Genomic DNA, 20,607 nt, shown 5'->3' with positions numbered 1-20,607 from the left:
GCGGCGGGCGGGCGGGCGGGCGCGGCGCGAGGTGAGGGAGGTGTGGGGGGCGTGGGCTGCGGGCTCCTGCCCGCTCCGCCGCGAGCTCCAGCGCCGGTTTTTCCCTCCGCCATGCTCTCCCCCTCCCCGCCGCTCCTTTAACTCCCCCCTCCTGGGCTCAGGACTGGTTTCCTCCCTTAGCCCGCTGCCCTCAATCCCAGCGAGGCTGGGGCTCCGGCTCCGCGCCCCCCTCCTCTCTCCCCGCTCCAGCGCCCCATGCCGCCCCCGCCCACCCCCCCGGCGCTCGCCGTCCCCTACTTAGGCCCGCTTACGGATCCCGGGGTGCTGGAGCGTGGGCCGGGGGCGTGAGGGCGCCCGCAGACCGCCCCTGGAAGGGCTCGTGCGGGCAGAGCAGGAGGAGGGTCCGCGTGCGGGCTGGGGCGGCCGCCGGCGGGGTAGTCGGGGCAGGATCGCCCGGGCGGCCGAGGCGGTCCCCGCGGGGGTGAGCGACTTTGGGGGAGTTGGTGCCCCGCCCCCCAGGCCTTGGCGGGGTCATGGGGGCCCCCCATTTCTGGCCGGGGGACGTGCGAATCGGGGCTCTGCTGCTGCTCGGGTTTTGGGGGCTGGTGTCTGGGCTCAGCCTGGAGCCCGTCTACTGGAATTCGGCGAATAAGAGGTGAGCAGCCCCCCGGGTGGGGGGACCCCCACACCCTCTGGGCAGGGAGTGTGGAAGCTGCAGGGACTTTGGGGCTAGGTTCTTTGAACCGGGAGGAGGCCGGAGGGAGGATGCGGGTGCCGCTTATGGGTGACTAAACAGGCGATTTGGGGGAGCCAGACTCCTGGGGCGCGCACACAGCCGGCTGTGTGTGTTAGGGGGGACGTGGGGGGGGCACAGCCAGGTGTCAGGAGTTTGAAAGACCTCAGAGGGGCCAGGACCCGAAAGTTCTCCCGGAGCGTGGAGGACAGCGGAGCGGTTATTTCGGTCTGCCAGAGACTTCTGGCCGGGGCTGGGCTTGGAGGGAGCCTGGTTAATGTCAGCTCTCCCGAGAGCCGCGCAGTAGGTGCTACTGAGGGCCAGGGCAGGGTGCCTCCTCCCACAGGAGGGAAAGGGGCGCAGTCTGGGGGCTCTGGGGACTGTTCACCCCAGCCCTCTTAACTCGCCCTGAAGTCTTGCCCCAGGCCAGGGGCTCACTAAACCCTTTGTCAAATTATTTTTGCCTTTCTGACTTGGGGACTACTTTCTGGAAGAAACCTGAAGCCCCCTAAAGCCTCTTCTTTCCCTCCAGCACTTGGAGTCTTGAATTCTCCGCTGCCTCCTCCCCCATCTTTGCTGCAAACTCTTCCATCAGACCCCTCTGTTTCTGCCATGCTTGCTTTGCGTGGAAAAAAAAAAAAACGGGGGGGGGGCAGGGGTTAGATGAAACCAAGCCACCCGAGGTAGGACAGACTCTTTGGGAGGTCATGTGGGTCGCTTGGCTCCATTTAGATTTCTCTCCCAGTCAGCAAATGATTCTTTTTTGAAAACTTCCTCCTTCGCTGGGAGAGGCTGTTGAGGCCCTGAGAAGGGCTGGGCTTCGGAGTTCATCAAATCATAGGTCTCAGTCCTAGCTCCGTGTGTTCAGCTGAGTGCTCTTGGGCCTGTTACTTAACCTTTTTGAGCTTGTGTTGTCACAGTCCTCTAGTCTTTATGAGAGTTCCAGGTAAGGTGTGTGAACATAATCTGTGTTCATTAAAGGAGGTCTGGGATTATTGTTCTTTCTCTTTCTGCTTCCCAGCCTCCCCCACACTTCCCTGTGTTGGCCTCTCTCCCACATCTTTTCGGGCATAATCTTAAATGTCCTGTCCTTAGTCAGTCTCCTACCTACCAATTTACAGCTGCAATTTGAGTAACAGGTACAGCTTGAGGGCATTAGACTTGTTCTTGTAGGGCTGGGGAAGAAGTGAGTTCAGGTATTTGGGGGTCCTGTGGAATGGTGGGTGTGAGGGAGTAGATCAGTTGGAAAAGATACTGAGTTACCATCTTCTGGGACCCAGTTCTGAGTAGCAGTTGGTAGGCAGTGAGCTGTACAGGGCCAGTGGATGCCTTGGGTCAGGGGAGATGTGGCTTGCGATGGCTCTAGTTAGAAAAACCAACTCAAATCCAAAACAGCAGGCCACTTTTCCTAAATCTGAGATGGAGGGAGTTAACTGAGGCAGCAGCACCCAGACCCACCTCACTGAGGACCATTGCCCGTTCAGGCACTTGCCCCCTCTCCTGTGAGCCTTTGAATCTGGAATACTGGGTGGATCTCCCTCCATGGCCCTGTCCCTGTTCCCTTTGCCCCAAACTCATACCCTGGGGGATGGGCAGCTCTGCCTCCATGGCTGACTGCTGTGGAAGAGTGAAATCACCTGGGTGGAGTGGGCCGTGTGGTTCCAGAGAGGCCAGCTCCTTGGTAACTGGCATCCTGTTGCCATGGCAACATGGCTAGTGATGGAGCAGTGTGCATGTGGTGAGGGTGGGCTGAGGAGTGCATTTGGGCACACCAAGGGGCTGGAGACCTTTGAGACTGGCTTTCTGCAGCTTCCAACGTGAGTTCTTAGCGATGGCTCTGTCAGAACAGACTTTCCACTCAAGACAAAGACTGTCCTGTAGAGGTGCAGGTGAGGGAGCCAGATCTAGGGGCCAGACCTCTGACATCTCTTCTTCCACCCTGCCCTTCTTCCTGTAGGTTCCAGGCAGAGGGTGGTTATGTGCTCTACCCTCAGATTGGGGACCGGCTAGACCTGCTCTGTCCCCGGGCCCGGCCGCCAGGACCCCACTCCTCTCCTAATTATGAGTTCTACAAGCTGTATCTGGTAGGGGGTGCCCAGGGCCGACGCTGTGAGGCACCCCCAGCCCCAAATCTCCTCCTCACTTGTGACCGACCAGACCTGGATCTTCGCTTCACCATCAAGTTTCAGGAGTACAGCCCTAACCTCTGGGGCCATGAGTTCCGCTCACACCATGATTACTACATAATTGGTACTGCTGGGCAGAAGGCGGGCTGTGTGGGCAGAAGCGCTCAGCACAGAGGGGAGATGGTGGAGGGGGCCACTGGAGCCAAGGGAGACCCCTGGCATCCTGAGGTGGTGCTGAGGTCAGGGCACAGGGACAGTGACAGGGACCAGACTCTGCAGCGCCATCTTCTCCCTCTGGCTTTTCCCTCCTAGCCACCTCTGACGGGACCCGGGAAGGCCTGGAGAGTTTGCAGGGAGGTGTGTGTCTCACCCGCGGCATGAAGGTGCTCCTCCGCGTGGGACAAAGTGAGTGGGTCTGGGTACACTTCCCAGGAATCAGCGGGGTTGGGGGACTGCCGTCATGGCTGGGGAGCTGCAGTCTCAGCTCTCTCTCCCCAGGTCCCCGAGGAGGAGCTGCCCCCCGAAAGCCGGTGTCTGAAATACCCCTGGAGAGGGAGCGAGGAGCAGCCCATAGCCTGGAGCCCGGGAAGGAGAACCTGCCAGGTAGGACCCTGGAGGCCAGCCTGCACCCGCACGCCGCTTTGCTCTCAGACCCCAGCTGCACAATCCCTCCCCACCCCCCTTCAGTTGGGCTGGGGGTAGTGCTAGAGGAAAGCAGAGGAGAAGAGAGGAGAGTGGGAGGGAAATGGAAGCCAAATGAGGAAAAGACTCAATTAGAACTAATTAGCCAAGTCAGTGCTTCAATCAGTGCTGTCGAGAAGTGGGGAGGACGGCTTGGCACGGAGCTGAAGGGCTGGACACACCTGGATTCTGAGCAGGGCTTAGAAGGGAGGGAGGTGGGTTCCCAAGTGGGCCTGGGCACCACCGCGGTGGGGGTGGGGGAGCAGGGTCAGCCCCTGGGGACCCCCAAGGCTGGGTGGGTGTCCAGTGGCCCAGGTGGCTCCTTCAGTCCCTCCCCCTCTTTCCTCCTCCACCCCTTCCCTGCCAGGTGACCCCACCAGCAATGCAACCTCTCGGGGTGCTGAAGGCCCCCTGCCCCCTCCCAGCATGCCCGCAGTGGCCGGGGCAGCGGGGGGGCTGGCGCTGCTCTTGCTGGGCGTGGCAGGGGCTGGGGGTGCCATGTGTTGGCGGAGACGGCGGGCCAAGCCTTCGGAGAGTCGCCACCCTGGTCCTGGCTCCTTCGGGAGGGGCGGGGCTCTGGGCCTGGGGGGTGGCGGGGGACTGGGGCCCCGGGAGCCTGAGCCGGGGGAGCTAGGCATAGCCCTGCGGGGTGGTGGGGCTCCAGACCCCCCCTTCTGTCCCCACTATGAGAAGGTGAGTGGTGACTATGGGCATCCTGTGTACATTGTGCAGGATGGGCCCCCCCAAAGCCCTCCAAACATCTACTACAAGGTCTGAGGGTGCCTCCCACCTGGCTCTCCTGGATTCAGCCCTTCTTGGAGTGCTCCTCCAGTGGAATTCCTGGTTTGAGGGACACCTTTAGCATCTTCTGGTCCCCTTCACCCCTTCAGCTCCTTTGCCCCTCCTGGCTGGTACCCTCCTCCGCTTTTAGGAGTCCTTCAGACTTCCACCAAACCACCTCCTGCCCGGGGTTGACCCCTCGCAGCCCCACTTTGTCTCTGCATTCCTGGGTCCTAGTGGCCCTCGGGAGAGGTGCAGAGACTCAACCTTCTCCTCTGACCCTGACCCAAGGATCCTTGTCCCCCTCACTGAGAGCCGGGGGTGGGCACAGTCTGTCTTTTGGTTGGTACCCCTCTCTTTCTGCCTCTCACTGTTTTTCTCTTCTTTTCTCCTCCCTCTTATTCTCTTCCTCTCTCTTCTGTCTCTAGGTCTGTTCCTCTTCCCTAGCATTCTCCTCCCTCCATCTCCTTCTACCCTCTTGATTTCTTCTCCTGTGCCTCTTCCATCTCCCAGGTTGGGGCCTAAAAGCCTGTTTCCCCTCAGCTCTGCCCCTTCTTCTGACCGCTCTTACCCACCACTCCCCTCAGTCTGCCAGAAACGGGCCTTGTGGTGAAAGCTCTGGCCATTGCACCCCAGCTCAGGGCGTGGGCAGCAGGGCCGCCTGCTCTGCCTTGCCCCAGGCCTCTACGTACTTACTCCAGCCATTTGGGGTGGTGGGGTTATGACAGCTATCATGAGAAGAGGTGTGCCCATTTTGTCCAGTGGCCGATAGCAAGAAATGAACCTGTTGGGACACATATGGATTTTGATGCTGAACGGACCACTTTGGGACTTGCTCCAGACGAGAAGTGACCAGGCCGGACAGAAGTGGCTTGGGAAGTGGCAGAAGAATTGCAGCAGGAACTGGAAGTGCCTTCATCCAGGACAGGAAGTAGTACTTCTGAAAATAGGAAGTGGGTCTGGTTGGAAATGAAGTTGCCTAGTTAGGAGGCGGGGTGGGGCCGGAGGAGAAGCAGGGGCAGGAAGAACTTTCTGTTTCAGGAGGAAGCTGGAACTTTATATCAGAAGATAGGGTGGACTGGGGAGGATTTTCCCTGTATTCAGTGGCACTTCCCAAGTGCTCCCTTCCCTTGTTCTCTGTGCTGCTTGTAGGACTGCTAAGCTGACTGCCATCTTACTGTGGCAGGTCGAATTTGTCTTGTTCTTCCCTTCTCATATCCCAGTATAATCTCTGTTACTCAACAGGACTATCCCAACGACCCCTGTGTTCTCTCCCAGTAGCCCAGGTGGCTGTTTTGTTATCATGGCCTCCATTTCCTGCTCCCTTCAGACTCAACACAGATCCCTTAGTGACCGAGATGGTGGCCTACTGACTGGCCTAGCCGACAGTGGTACTTAACTTCCGCCATTGTTTCCGTGTGACCAGTTTATACCTCTTCCTGCCCCCTAGTGCACAATCGGGTGTTGTCTCAGTTTCCTCCCAGCTCAGTTTCTTTAGATCAGAGCTGCCCACGGGCACCACGTTGGCCACCTTAATCACCAGCCAAAATGGTTGCTTTGTCCACCAGAGGTCAAGTCATCTCTCTGGTGCTGTAGTTCCCAGCTTCTTCCTGATTTTTCTAATTGCTCCTTCCAGGGAACAGGAAGTTGATATGGGGGAGGTGGCAGGGTGTGGCTGTCACCTCAATAGTTTTACTGTAAAAGGGAAATTTGAACAACAAAAACCAAAAAAAAAAAAGAATAAAAAATTTCAAAAGTTGATGCAAAGGCTGGAGAATGACTGGGTGACGTGGGATAGATATCATGGCTAGAAAAGCTTTCAAGCCGAGGGTTGGCTCGCGTGAAACGGGAAGGGGTAGAGAAAAGGGTGGGCTGGAGGGATGATACAGGCTGCATGAAAAGGAGATAACGGGCTGGGTGAGACGCCACCTCCAAGCCAGAGTGGGAGTTGACAGTCCATCCTAAGTGGGGGTGTGTGTGAATATACGTTCTCACTTGGTTTGAGTGGTTATTGCTAAGCAGAGACAAGGAAAGTTGCAGTCAGAAACCCAGAAACCGAGTGGGAAAAACATGTTCACGGGCTCAAGTCTCTTCCCAACTACTCCTGCCCAGAGCTTCTGTGATGTGGGCTTTTGCTGGGTGGGGAGGAGTATGACTGCTGAGAAGACTCAGGTCCCAGGCACGAAGCTGCGTTTCCTCCGGCTTTCTGTATACGCTTAACCCAGGCATTCCCTCCCACTAAAAGCCCAGGTGCCCAGCCCCCTAGAATCTGCCCCATTCTCCAGCTACAAAAGCAGCCTTTAGGAACATCACTGGAGCCAGTCAGTGGGATCACAACCTCTGCCCTGTGTACCCCGCCCCTAACTTGAAGTCCTCTCCTGCTGTCTCCCATCTGCTTGGAGGTCAAGGGGTCTTCCTGCCCCTCTTGTGTCCGGTTAGGCAGGTCTCCCCGCCCCTCTTGTGCCCCTCCCCCGCCCCATCCGAGCAGGATTCCTGGGTTCTGAGAAGCCACAGGCACCATTCTACGGGGAGTTGGAAACTGGCAGCCCAGGTGCTGGGCTGTCTGGAATTTGCTCCTGTCTTAGAGCCCTCCTCGGGAGCTGCCCGAGGTAGGGAGGCTTGAGAGGGGTGGAAGGGCTGGTCCCTGCCCCTTAGTGGGGGTTGGTTGTCATGGCAACATCCCCTTTTCCACACAATGGGAAGCCCCCCTCAGCCTCCCCCGTGGATGGAGCCGACAGCCCCATCGCTGGCTATCAGCCTCAGGGACTTGGCAACCGTCTCTATGGCAACCCAGAGCCCAGCAACAGGGCCCACTGAGAAAGGGAGGGGTCCTAGACTGGAGCAGGGCTGTGTGAGAGAAGGGGCACGGGAGCTGAGGCTGACTCCCCCTGCACAGACATCCATAGGCACAGGTGGAGACTGGAGGGAAGAGAAGGGGATAAATAGCCTCCATGACAGAAAAACATCTCAGCAAAGCAGCCAAGACATCAAAACATGCTGAGAGACAGGAAGACACCTGGGGACAGATGCACAGCTGGGGAGAAGAACAGCACACTTTGCACAGTGCCTGCCCAGGGACAGCCCCTCCCAGCATTGGCATCTATGGACCCTCCCTCACCACATTAACTACAACCTCCCACATGTATAGCCACTTGTGTATTGTTTGAACTATTTGTTTGTTTTGTTTTGGGGGGCCACACCTGGCAGTTACTGGGCTGTTTCCAGGTCTGCTTTGTGCTTAAGGGTCACTCCCCTCAATGCTCAGGGAATCATAAGGTGCCAGGGATTGAACCCAGCTCTCCAGCATGCAAAGCTTGTTTGTGGTCCTTTGAGCCAACTCTGTCCCTGTTTGAGCTCTTTGAAAGTGTCAGTGACTTATACACAGAATGACACATGTCACCCTGTTCACTTTTTGGTGACTATGCCAACACGTACTACTATAGGAGCAATTCAATAAAATGAAGAGGGTCATTTATTTATTCACTCACTCAACATCATATTAAATATTAACTCTTGGGTGCCACAGAATACTATAGCATGCAGTTGACTCAGGTTCGATCCCTGGCACTCTCTCTATATGGTCCCCTGAGGCAGCCAGGTATCCCTGGATCCCCAAAGCCTGAATCCTGAGTGCAGAGCCAGGAGTAAGGCCTGAGCACAGCTGGGTGTGGCCTGCAAACAAGTAAATAAAAAATAATCAATTTGGGGCAGGGGATGTGGTTCAGTGGTAGAGCACTTGTCTCACCTGTAAGGCCCTGAGTCCAATCCCCCACTGCAAAAGAGAAAAAGAAATTATATCTATTTTGTTCTAGGTACAGCTTCAGAAACCAGGATTATATGCCGTGCAAGGGAAAGTCCCTTTTTTTTTTTTTCTTTTTTGGGTCACATCCAGCAATGCACAGGGGTTACTCCTGGCTCATGCACTCAGGAATTACTCCTGGAGGTACTCAGGGGACCATATGGGATGCTGGGCATTGAACCCGGATCGGCCTCATGCAAAGCAAACACCCTCCTGCTGTGCTATCACTCCAGCCCAAGAGTCCCTCTTATAATGAAGTTCCATTTTGGTACGAAACAAGACTGGTAGGAAAAAAAAAACTTCAGTAGCAATTAGTGATTACTAACAAAATAGAAGGACTGGGGAGAGAGTGCAGCAGGGAAGGTGCTTGCCTGCTTGCAGCTGACTCCAGTTTGCTCTCTAGCACCCTAAATGTTTCTTGAATCTGCAGGAGTAAGCCCTGAGCACCCCCAGGTGTGACCTCCCTCCCATCCCCCCAAAATAAAATAGTGACAATAGAGTAAAATGCTTGTGATTGGGAGGTCAGGAAGGCCCTTCTAAAGAGGTGACATTTGACCTATAGTTTGAATAACGAATAAAGCATGCAGAATAGGAAAGGGAGGGGCAAACCAGAGGGAACTGCTAATACATAACACAGAGGGAAAAGTGAGAAGGACATCACAATCACACACATAATCACATACACATTTCGTGTGTTCTTCCCTGTTATCAGGTTCTGCTCTAGAAGCCACACTGAGCAAGATGATCTAACTCTTTTATTTTTTCACCATTTCTTGTGCTTATGAATGCTTTTCCTCAACTAACCCGGAGGTGTTCAGGGCTTACTCTGGACTCTGTATTCAGGAACTGCTAGTTGGGCTCAGCGGACATATGGGGTGACAGTAATTGAACCCATGTCAATCTAGTGCAAGACAAGTGCCCTGCCTGCTGTACTAACTTTCTAGCCCCCAGTTTTTTTTTTTTCTTTTTGGGTCACACCCAGTGATGCACAGGGGTTACTCCTGGCTCATGCACTCAGGAATTACTCCTGGCAGTGCTCGGGGGACCGTATGAGATGCTGGGAATTGAACCCAGGTCGGCCACGTGCAAGGTAAATGCCCTACCCGCTGTGCTATGGCTCTAACCCCCAACTCCCAATTTTTTTTTTGTGTGTGTGAAGCAAGATAGTCTTTACTTAAATTATTATTATTATTATTATTATTATTATTATTATTATTGGTTTTGGGGCCACACCCAACAATGCTCAGTGCTTACTTCTGGCTCTGCACTCGGATCACTCCTGGTCTGGTGGGTTCATGGGACCATATGAGGTGCTGGGGATTGAACCTGGGTGAGCTGCATGCAAAGCAAGCACCCTACCCATTGTACTATTACTCTGGCCCCTGAAACTTATTTAGGATATATGGAGGGAGGGAAAAAAAAAAAACCTACGTTTAAGAGAATGTGCGCTTCTCCAAGGTAGAAAAGCAAGCAAAGATAATAGATGAACAACAAGATATGTGTTCAAGGGAGAACATGGGCTTGAGGAGCAAGCCTTTTTTCTTTTTGTTTTGTTTTTTGGGCTATACTTGGTAGTGCTCAGGGCTTACTCCTGGCTCTGCACTAAGGGATCACTCCTAGCAGGGCACGGGGGGCATATGGGTATTAAACATAGGTTGACCACATGCAAGGCAAGCACCTTTCCTGCTGCACTATGTCTCCGGTCCTAAAGTTTGTTTTTGAGTCACATTTGACTATGCTCAGAGCTTACTCTTGGGTCTGCTCAGGGATCACTCTTGGAGTGAGTTGGGGGACCATTTATTTATTTATTTGTTGTTTTTGGATACACCCAGCAGTGGTCGGGGGTAACTCCAGGCTCTGCACTAAGGAATTACTCCTGGCGGGGCTCAGGGGACCATATGGGATGCCAGAATCAACCTCCATCAATTGCGTGCAAGGCCAATGCCTTACCAGCTAAACTATTATTCTGGCCTGCCCTCATCTAAATTTTAAGCTGTGGGAGGGAAAGGCTAATACTCTGAGCTTTGGGTGCAGCTCCTGAGTCTACAGCAGGCAGGCAGAGTGGAAGCATAGGAGCTGAGGGGGCTGGGATACAGGGTTAAACCTCCTCCACCCTCTGGCAGCATAGACTGAGGTGCTCTGGGTGCTGTTCTGTAGACACAGTTTACAATCCTTTAAAGCAAATGCTGGATGTACATTAGATTGAGGTGGTGTGTGTGTGTGTGTGTGTGTGTGTGTGTGTGTGTGTGTGTGTGTGGTGTTTATATATTTTTTGTTTAGATTTTGGGTCACATCTGAAGGTGCTCAGGGGATACTCCTGGCTAGTAATACTCATTCGACCATATGTGGTGCTGGGGATCAAACTGGGGTAGGACACAGCAAATCACTCTAATACCTCATACTATCTGTTTTACCCTGTTTGGGACATTTTATGTGCAACATCTCAAGTAGTACTTAGGGGTACAATGTGGGGGAGTGGGATAGCAAAGATTCTCCACCAACCTATATAGGTTAAATGCAAGGGCCTGAGGACGCAGTGCTACTCAGGTCCTGTGTTGGGGATTAGTCAGGTCAATTCAGTGGTTCTCGGATCACCAGGGCCATATGGTACCAGGGATTAAACTGGGACAGGGACCTAACCTCTGCACTAGCTCTCAGGCCTAATATGTTGGGGATTTTAAAGGCAAGGAGAGTAGGGTCAGGCAGATGACTCAAAGGATCCAGTCCTGCCTACAAATATTTTCTTGGTAGGGGGAGCAGTTGCTGAAGGAAGCATGCAGTGCCAGGGATCAAACCTGGGGTCTAGTGCATGCCTTGCACCATGATCCTCTGGTTCTAGCAAGAGTGGCCCCTGAGCATAGCCTTGATGTAGTCCAAAAAAGGAATGAGAAAAAAAAGGAGAGTTGCAGTGGAAATTTCTGATTGGGAATGGTTGACATCATAACTGGAATTTCTGTGAGAATGAAAAATGGAAATTCCTGGGGCTGGAGTGAGCGTAGCGGGTAGGGCGTTTGCCTTGCAGGCGGCTAACCTGGGTTCAATTCCCAGCATCCCATATGGTCCCCTGAGCACCGCCAGGAGTAATTCCTCAGTGCAGAGCCAGGAGTAACCCCTGTGCATCGCCAGGTGTGGCCCAAAAACAAACAACAAAAAAAAAAAACAAAAAAAAAAAAAGAAAAGAAAAATGGAAATTCCTAAGAGATTACTGAGGATTCATGATCATGGGGTACCCCTGTCCCAGGAAGATTTTCAAGCAAGATCTGTAGGCAGTTAGGGAGATGACTCAAAGGGCTGGAGCACATGCTTTGCAAGCAGGAGCCCTAGGTCTGACCCCTGGCACCATATAGTCCCCTCCTCAGCACCACTGGTCCTCTCATGAGCCCCTTCCCCATTACACACACACCAAGTAAAGAGCTATAGAAATGTTGGAGGGAGAATTGGAAGCAAGGGGCTGGCTGGCTGGGCTCAGAGAGTTGGGTGGTGTAGGAAAAAGAATGGCAGTGAGAAAATTGGTGGTTTCCTGGGCTGGAGAGATAGCACAGCGGGTAGGGCGTTTGCCTTGCAAGCGGCCGACCCGGTTCAAATCCCAGCATCCCATATGGTCCCCTGAGCATGGCCAGGGGTAATTCCTGAGTGCAGGGCCAGGAGTAACCCCTGTGCATCACCAGTTGTGACCCAAAAAGAAAAAAAAAAAGAAAATTGGTGGTTTCCTGAAGGGAGTTATAGAGTATATATATAAAAAAAAAAAGACCGGGACTAGAGCGATAGCACAGCGGGTAGGGCATTTGCCTTGCACATGGCCGACCCGAGTTTGATTCCCAGCATCCAATATGGTCCCCGAGCACCACCAGGAGTAACTTCTGAGTGCAGAGCCAGGAGTAACCCCTGTGCATCGCTGGGCGTGACCCAAAAAGAAAAAAAAAAGATCCAGGTCCCCCAATTCTTCCAGGAAATTTAAGAATTTAAAATCCTGATTCTCAAAATTCTGGCATCAGCTCCTCCAACCCCAGAGGCTGGTGGAGGCCTGGAGAGATGGAGCAGCCTCAGGGGGCAGCAGCTGGTGAGTGGGGAAGAATCTGTGTGCTCAGCAAACAGCAGCCTCATTGCCTGGTGGCTGCCGCCTGCCTCATCAATCAGTCCCAGCCAAATGTCCTGGCATTCCCACCACCCCAAGGGGACTGGGGCTGGGCCAGGGTCCCCAGGGGAGTAAGCTGGGGATGGGTAGTGGGGGAGCTGGGGCTGGTGCTGGGTGTTTCAAATCTTGGCCTCTGTTCTCTTTTTTTCCTGGAAGCTCTCAGCTTTTTATGTCATGGAATGACTCCCTCTTGGCCCTAACCTAGCGAGGGCATCAGCTACAAATCACCTGGAGGGGGCTGTCGGGGCGGGGTTGGGGGCTGCAGGGGACTGCAGGGGGGAAGGGATGGAGCCCCAGCTAATGCAGAATTTATTCTGGTTCTCACAGGACAGGCCCAGGGCACAGTCAGCAGGGAGGCTGCGGCATAGAGGCCCTGTCCCCCCAGCTGGCTTCTCCATCCCAGACAGATGCTTTGGACAGCAGGCCAAGACCCTGGCCCCGGGACGGTCCTTTCTCCACCTCTCCTGTTCCCCAGATTTCTTTCCCTGAATCCCATCACGATCCAAGAGTCTGGCCCCCAGCTCACCCCCAATCTGCTGCTCCCATTGGGGGCTGGGGCCTGTAGACCTTCGCCTCCAATTCACTCTCCCCCTCCTTAGCACTTGCTCCCCTTCGGGACCCAGGCGTCCTGCCCACTCCCTTCACCATAACAACCATTCTTTCCAAGTCGCTTAAGACTTTAATATCATTTCATTAAGTCAGCGAGTTCAGAGAAGGTTGGGGGCACAAAGCAACTGGGGTGGGCAAAAGAGGGCCAAGGTAGGGGGGAAGCAAGGATAGAGCCCCTCTCCGTGGAGATGGCTCTGAGAAATCAAATATTGACAGTGAGAGAACAGAACTTATTAAATCTCAGATAGGGGTGAGTTGGGGGAAGTTGTGGGAATGGCCAGATGCCTGGGTTCTGAGGGTAATAAAGTTCTGTGCAGAGGCAGAGGCGTGAGGCAGGAGGGTCCAGGAGGATGGGGGGGTCCTGTGAGACTTTTTACCTCTTTCCTTTAGGAGGTACTGAATCTGGCTACCCCCACTGTTTCTCAGCTGTCCCCTAGAGCCCCTGGGGACAAGACCCCCATCGCAGCTGTTGTTGGCCCCCCTCTTCCCTTCCCCCTACTTCCATCTCTGTTGATGAGCTTCAGCAGTGTTTAATCGGATTGAGCAGTAATTAGCAAAGCGAGATGTTTGATTACCTATTTAGCATAATGTAGGGGGCTGGGATCCCTAGGCACAGCCAAGGTTGGGTGGGGGGGCAGTCAGAAAAAGAAATGGGGTCTGCACAATGTTCCTTCCCCCAAAGGAGCTATGTGCACAGTCTCTAAGGTCCTCCACACGTCTCCCCTCCCATTGCTCCTCTTCTGGGACTTCTCCCTGGGGGACCTGCCCAATCAAGTCACCTTTGTCTGTCCCCCATCTCAGCTTCCCCCCTGCAGCTAGCTAGCTTTGGGTGTGGCGGAATTCACAACCTTTGCTCTCGATTACAGCAGGAGTTTGGGCCACGCAGGTCCCCCCACCAGAGTCCAGAAACCCACCCGAAGATAATCGGAGGAAGGGAGGGGTGCCAGGCCAGGGCGGCAATTTTGGAAATTAAAGCAACAGTGGGATGCTGAGGTCAGGGCTGAGTAAGGGTGTGGCTGGCTCCACAGCCCTTCTAGAGCACCAGAGATCGCTACTCCTGGCAGTGCCACACTGGCACGAGGCCTGTCAGGTGTGATGCTGACCACAGAGAGAGGGAACTAAGCTTCCAGCTTCTCCCCTCCTCATGCAGCAAAGAAAATGTCATCAATTTAGCTCCTCATGGAAATGCAATCAGTGGGCTCCGCTGCTGGCTTTGTCTTAATTAGGCACTATTGATGGAAGGAGGGTGCCTTCCCATCCCCCTGACTCGGCTTCCTTCTAAAGCTTTCCAGGGCTCCAGGTACCTTTCAATTTTCTAGGTGCCTCTTCCAGCAGCCCCGGCCGGCAACGCCCCCTAGCACCCGCTGAGGTCTGCCCCTCCTCTCGCACCCCAGCTTTCCAAGGAGTCAGCCTTTGTTCTTAAGCAGAACCGAGCCCCTCCCCGGCCCGGTCACCTTCCCCAGGGAGTCCCCGCCTCCCATTTCCCCCCCCCCCCCCCCCCGAAAACGAGCGACGCTTCCCAAAGCCAGTCCTCAGATTCCAAAAATTCCAGTTCCGTTCTTCTCTCTTTTCCCCCGCCCCTTTCTGCCGGCTATCTGAGACCCCGGTCCGAACTAGGAAGGGGGAAGGAGTGGGAGGGCAGGGGTGCTCCAGCCCCGGTTTTTCCTCCGGACCCAGCGGTAGCCGCGGCTGTCTCGAAATCCTGGAGCACCTTCTAGAGCGCCGAAGAGGCTCCCTGGCGGGACCCCGGGCGCCATCTACTGGGCTCGTCCGGGATGGAGCCCACGGACCTGGTCGCGGGGTCGGACACTTGGGTTCCACGCCTCATGTGTGGTCCACGGAAGGAATCTCCCTGTTTCCATCCCCAGCCTTTCCCGATTGTCCTCACACCAGTACCCCGTCACCCTTCTGCCTGCCTGCAAGATTCAGCGGCTTGCGCGGCCCTCCCGGCCCACTTGACCCAGGTCCGAGCGAGACACAGGTAGCGCGGGGCCCGAGCCGGGCTCACTGCGCCTGCGCCGGCCGTTCGGCCCCGCCCCGTCCCGCCCGGGGTTGCCATAACGACGCGTGCTGGCGCGGGCCCTTGCAGGGCCACGCGGGGCAAGTTCTTAGTTGCCGAGTGGCCGGTCGCTCGACCTAGGCAGGAGAGGCTCGGCGTCGTGAGGTGTGTGTCGGGTGGAAAGGAGGGGGCCAGGAATGCTGGGGACAGTGGGAGCTTCAGCGACCAGAGCCTGGGGTGAGGCGGTGGACTGAGTTTTAAGAGAGGAGGGGCATTTGCAGGATGGGAGAGCAGAGTCGTCCTGGAGACGGGGGAGACAGTGCGGCAGTTGTGGGGGAGGGGAGAGCAAGGGGCAGTTGTAGGGAGGCCAAGAGCAATTGTGGGAGGGAAGGGAGAAGTAGGGGCAACAAGGGTTGGGATGAAGTGGGGACAGTTCTGAGGGTTGTGTGAAGATGCGATTGTGAGAAGAGGTTGCCCACTGGTAGCCAGTTTGCGGCGGGGCCGGTCCCTACATTACTTCCTAGGCTACTAGAACTCCTAGAACTGTGGTGTAGGTCCACAGAGACCCAGAGGGAGACCCAAGGGGACCCAGAGAGATGGGGTGCCAACCTTACCTTTCAGAAGGAACCTGAGGGCTGGCGGCAGGGAATCACCGCCTGATCTTTCTCTGGAAGCTTGAAGGAAGCCCTGGTGCTGTGGTTGGGTTTTATCGATCCCTTAGCATAATAGGACATTTTTTCCCTTGGAGAAAAGCACAAGTTCTTCAGGTTTGAAACTCGTAAGCCAGGATCAATGCTTGTGGCAGCCTGTGGGGCTGTCAGTACACAGCGCAGTGAGGTGGAAATGAATGAGACTTAACTTTCTGATTATCTACTTTTTGGGCGGAGGGGACACACATGGTGCTGCTCAAGGCTTACTCCTGGCTCTGTGACCAGGGATCACTCCTGATAGTGCTCAGGGAGAACATATGAGGTGCTGGAGATTGAACTGGGATCTGCATAGGCAAGGCAAGCACCTTACTGGATGAACTCTCTCCAGCTGGTCTGCTCTTCTTTTCTTTTTCTTTTTTTTTTTTGCTTTTTGGGTCACACCCGGCGATGCACAGGGGTCACTCCTGTCTCATGCACTCAGGAATCACCCCTGACGGTCCTCAGGGGACCATATGGGATGCTGGGATTCAAACCCGGGTCGGGTTGGCCGCGTGCAAGGCAAACGCCCTACCTGCTGTGCACTGGTAGGTGGGACTGTGCACTGTGCACTCCAGCCCCCGTCTGCTCTTCTTTTCTCTTTTCCTTTTTTTTTTTTTTTGGTGGTGGGGCCCACATCCCCTAGAGGGCCAACCTGGTGCTGTTCAAGGCTTACTGTTCAAGAGCTCAGGGATCACTCCTGGTGGGGCTCAGGGGAACATCTGAGGCACTAGGGATTGAACCTGCTTCAACCACATGTAAGGCAAGTGCCCTATCTGCTGTACTAGCTCTCCAGCCCCTGCCCTACTGGTCTCAGGCTATTACTGGCCCTTGTGCTCAGGAGTGACCCCTGACAGTGCTCAGGGGGACCATATGTAGTACCCGGGATTGGAACCAGAGTCACCTGCATGCAAGGCGAGTGCCTTAGCCCTGTGTTTTACTCTCTTTTTGGCACTGCCGTCCTATTTTTCTGGGACAGGTAACCACTATGGCCTTCCTCATCTCTTCCGCCCCTGTAACTTTCTCCTGCCAAACTCCAGACCTTTTCAGTGAAAACAGGGCTCCTGCCAGTCAGGAATTAACAGTCAAAGAGATGTGTTGCAGATACTGTTTTTCTTTGTTTGGAAATTGGAGATTCCAGTGTGATGAGAAGCCTTTTCCTATTTTCCTTCTAGTGGATGGATGACTTGGGGAGGAAAGGCGATTCATAGGAAAATCATTGAAATTCAACTTAGTTTGCTTCATTAACTTGACGCAGTGACAAAACGGTGAGAAACCTGGGACTGTCTTCTCTGGGACTATCTTCTCTGGGCCTTGTCTCACTCAAGGCCCTGTGGGGTGGAATGGTGGGAGATGTATGTGCAAACCGCACTCAGCTCAGGAGATCTTTCCTGATTATTCTGTTCTCTTCTGCTCTTACAAAACCCTCATCTATGGGTATTTCTGGGGCTATCATCATTAACTTCCACTTATTCCTAATGCCTCGAGGAGCTGGCTCTGGGTTTTTAACCGAATGCCCTGGAGAAGTTGGGATATCCTTAGGAAAGAGTGAGGACTGTGAGGTTATATGTGGTTAATAGAGTCAGATAGGATACCTGCAGATAAGACTGTGATATCAGGGGTTTCTATTTGTGAATTCCCAAGAGATTCTAAGGATCAAGGGACTGGATTGGGAGTAGAGCTGTTTCTGGGCTTCTGGTCTACAGATTTTGCTTGCAGAATGTCCAGCAAAACTGAGAAGAAGCGGCGAGCCAGTAGCCGAAGTGGCCGCAAGTCAGAGCAAACTCCTCGGTCTTCTATGTCAGCCCGAACTGAGGAGAGCATTGAGTCTACTGAATTACAGCCTGAGACTCAGCCACAGTCACACTTGGATTCTCTCAGGGAGGAGTCTGGTGGGTATATGCTGGGGCGGGGCTTGGAGGCAGAATGTGTTTTTGTGCGTTTTTTTTTTTTTTTTTTTTTTTTAAGGTGTGTGGAGCACAACCAGCTCTGTGCTTAGGAATCCCTATGGTAGGGCTCAGGAGACCAATATGTGGTTTTGGAGATTGAACCCAGATCAGCCATATATAAGACATGTACAGTATTATAGCCAAGAGTGTGTGTGTTTTTTTTTGTTTTGTTTTGTTTTTTGGGTCATATCTGATGATGCTCAGTAGTTACTCCTGGCTCTGCACTCAGGAATCACTCCTGAGCTCAGTGGACCATATGGGATACTGGAAATTGAACTCAGGTTGGCTGCATGCAAAGCAAATGCCCTTCCCACTGTACTATTGCTCCAGCCCCAGAATGTATATTTTTGTTTCTTTTTTTGGCTGGGTGGGGGGTAGAGGGCACACCCTCCAGTGCTCAGGTTTACTCCTGGCTCTGCACTCAGGAATCACTCTTGACAGGGCTTTGGGAATCATATATGGTGCCAGGGATCAAACTCTGATTAGCTGTGAGCAAGGCAGGTACCTTACCTGCTATGTTATCTTTCTAGCTCCATGTTCTTTTGTTCTCTTCTCTCTTTCTTTCTTTCTTTCTTTCTTTCTTTCTTTCTTTCTTTCTTTCTTTCTTTCTTTCTTTCTTTCTTTCTTTCTTTCTTTCTTTCTTTCTTTCTTTCTTTTTTCTTCTTCTTTTGTTTTTGTTTTTGGGCCACAGCCAGCTGTATTCAGGGCTTACTCCTGGCTCTGTGCTCAAGGATTACTCTTAGTGGTTCTTGGGAGACCACATGCAGTGCCAGGGGGTAAATCCTGCTTGGCCATGTGCAAGGCAAGTGCCTTAACCCCTGAATTATATCTTCAGTCCAAGCCAGATGCTTTGTTCTGTCTTGGTGGTGCCAGGGATCAAACCCAGGGTCTCACACATGAGAAGGTTTTGTATTTAAGGAGAATCTTAGGGCTTGTGTTTAGTCTTCCTTTCGGGTAAGAAGCCGGGGTTTTCAGCAGAATCTCAGGCCTGCTGCTAGATCTCTCTTTGGGCGTGTTTTTTTTTTTTTTTTTTTTAATTTCTGGATCAGTCTTATGCTTTATCTGTGTTAAAAAATTTTTCTCAAAGCACCAAGAGTCCGCTAACTAACCCTTTATCTTAGCCTCTCTCCCTTTATTTCAAGTGTTTGGTTGCTCCTAGTCCACGGAAGAGGGTTTGATCTCTTTCTTTTTCCCATTTTCACCCTGGGTGGCAAAACAAATAATGTTTTTCTCCCATTAAGCTCATCACCATGGAGACTCAGCCTGCATTGCCACTCTTTGAATCCTAAGCCAGGCTGATGCTTCTCCCATCTGTTTCAGGCTCTGTGTTTCTCCTTTTCTTTGGATTTTTTTTTCAGTACTACAATTGAACTCAAGGTCTTATATTTGTGAAGCGTGTGCTTCATCTTGGCAGGGTCTTAGAGGAGGTTCAGGTTCAGAGGCCTTGGGAAAGAAGTCTGTTATCTAAATTGAGGGTGTTTAGAGTTTATTTGATTTGATTTGTGATGCTAGGAGTTAAACCCAGGTCCTCACATATGCAAGACTACCACTGAGTTGCAGTAGCAGCCCCTGTGTTCAGAGCTTAAAGAAACTGCTTCTTGTGGTTTTGCTGAGATTTCTTCCTTGTGAGTGAATTAATTTAGTTGGAAGGTTTTTGAGATCTATTGTGGACACTGGGCATATAGAACACTGGCCAGCGTGTTTATATCTAAATACTCTGAGCTGTTTATATCTAAACAGGAAGTATAAACCTCCTGTTTTCTTGGAGTTCCTTCCTATTGTTAGCAACCTATCAAAATGGAGTAAAATAGCACCCACTTTTGGTTTTGATTTGTTTTGGATCCATAGCCAGTGATGCTCAGGGGCTACTCCTGACAGTGCTCAGAGGACCATGTGGTGCTATGGATTGAATTTGGGCTTCCATATGCAGCTCATGGATTTAATCCATTAAATCATCTCTCTAGGGGATAGTGATAGTATAGCAGGTAGAACATTTGTCTTGCAGGTAGAGCATTTGCCTTGCACATGGCAGACCTAGGTTCAATCCCTGGCATTCCATATGGTCCACCAGGCCCTGTCAGGAATAATTCCTCAGAGCAGAGTATTGCTGGGTTTGATTCAATGCCCCCTCCCCCCAAAAAATCATCTCTCCATCCCTAGGATTCTCTTTTATTATTTATTTAGAAGTAAAATAATTAGTGCTTGCTTTGGCAGCACATATACAAAAATTGGGCCAATACAGAAAAGATTAGCATGGCTCCTGTGTAAGGATGATATGCAAATTTGTGAAGTGTTCCATATTTTTCTTTAATTAAAAAAAAGAAGTAAAATAGTTATATGTAGGGAAATATGAGAAGAGAGAGGGAGAGAGAGAGAAGAGAATGAAAGAGAACAAGAACTTGTATGCAGGTTTCTTCAGAGTTGAGTGATCTGAAAGTATCTGTAACGTAAAAGGAATTAACACATCTCATGTTGAGGTGTGGGAAGCTTCCAGGATGGGGAATGCACCTAGAATTCACTTTGTTTTTTTTTTTTTTTGCTTTTTGTGTCACACCTGGCGCTGCACAGGGGTTACTCCTGGCTCTGCACTCAGGAATCACCCCTGGCGGTGCTCAGGGGACCATATGGGATGCTGGGAATCGAATCCAGGTCGGCCACAAGCAAGGCAAACACTCTGCCCGCTGTGCTATTGCTCCCACCCCTAGAATTCACTTTTATTTATTTATTTTTGGGTTACATTTGAATTGTTTAGAGTTGGGGAACCATATATGTTTTCTGGGAATTGATTCAGTCAGCCCTGCATACAAGGCAAGCACTTTACTCCCTGTACTCTCTCGAGCTATAGAATTCACTTTTTTTGGGGGGAGGGGGCGAAACTTTTTGGCTATACCTGGTGGTGTTCAGGGCTTCTTTCTTTCTTTCTTTCTTTCTTTCTTTCTTTCTTTCTTTCTTTCTTTCTTTCTTTCTTTCTTTCTTTCTTTCTTTCTAACTTTTATTTAAAAATTTTTTTTAAAATTTTTTAAATTTTATAAAGTAGTTCACATTATTTGATTACATTTAATATTCAAACACCAATTCCACCACCATTACACCTTCCACCACCATATTTC

General features: G+C 52.4%; 2 protein-coding genes and 1 non-coding gene across 3 annotated transcripts in view; all 3 read left to right on the top strand.

Moving 5' to 3' along the window:
• Window positions 1–4,889, top strand: EFNB3 (ephrin B3). The gene is made up of 5 exons (XM_004604857.3): window positions 1–655; window positions 2,691–2,983; window positions 3,172–3,264; window positions 3,358–3,462; window positions 3,908–4,889. The coding sequence occupies exons 1-5, from the start codon at window positions 534–536 to the stop codon at window positions 4,315–4,317; spliced, it is 1,023 nt and encodes a 340-aa protein (XP_004604914.1). The 5' UTR covers window positions 1–533; the 3' UTR covers window positions 4,318–4,889.
• Window positions 4,890–14,893: 10,004 nt separating this feature from the next.
• DNAH2 (dynein axonemal heavy chain 2) overlaps window positions 14,894–20,607 on the top strand; it is a 168,838-nt gene continuing 163,124 nt past the window's right edge. The window contains exons 1-3 of the mRNA XM_004605194.2: window positions 14,894–15,027; window positions 16,724–16,816; window positions 17,255–17,440. Of these exons, the coding sequence (XP_004605251.2) occupies window positions 17,269–17,440 (172 nt within the window). The 5' untranslated portion in view covers window positions 14,894–15,027; window positions 16,724–16,816; window positions 17,255–17,268. The remainder of the gene's footprint in view (window positions 15,028–16,723; window positions 16,817–17,254; window positions 17,441–20,607) is intronic.
• LOC129403834 (U6 spliceosomal RNA) lies at window positions 19,696–19,802 on the top strand. The gene has a single exon (XR_008629494.1). It is a non-coding gene; the product is annotated as a U6 spliceosomal RNA (small nuclear RNA).

Source organism: Sorex araneus, chromosome 3 (assembly GCF_027595985.1).
Source record: "Sorex araneus isolate mSorAra2 chromosome 3, mSorAra2.pri, whole genome shotgun sequence".
Classification (NCBI taxonomy): domain Eukaryota; kingdom Metazoa; phylum Chordata; class Mammalia; order Eulipotyphla; family Soricidae; genus Sorex; species Sorex araneus.
This window is presented reverse-complemented; position numbering and strand designations above follow the sequence as displayed.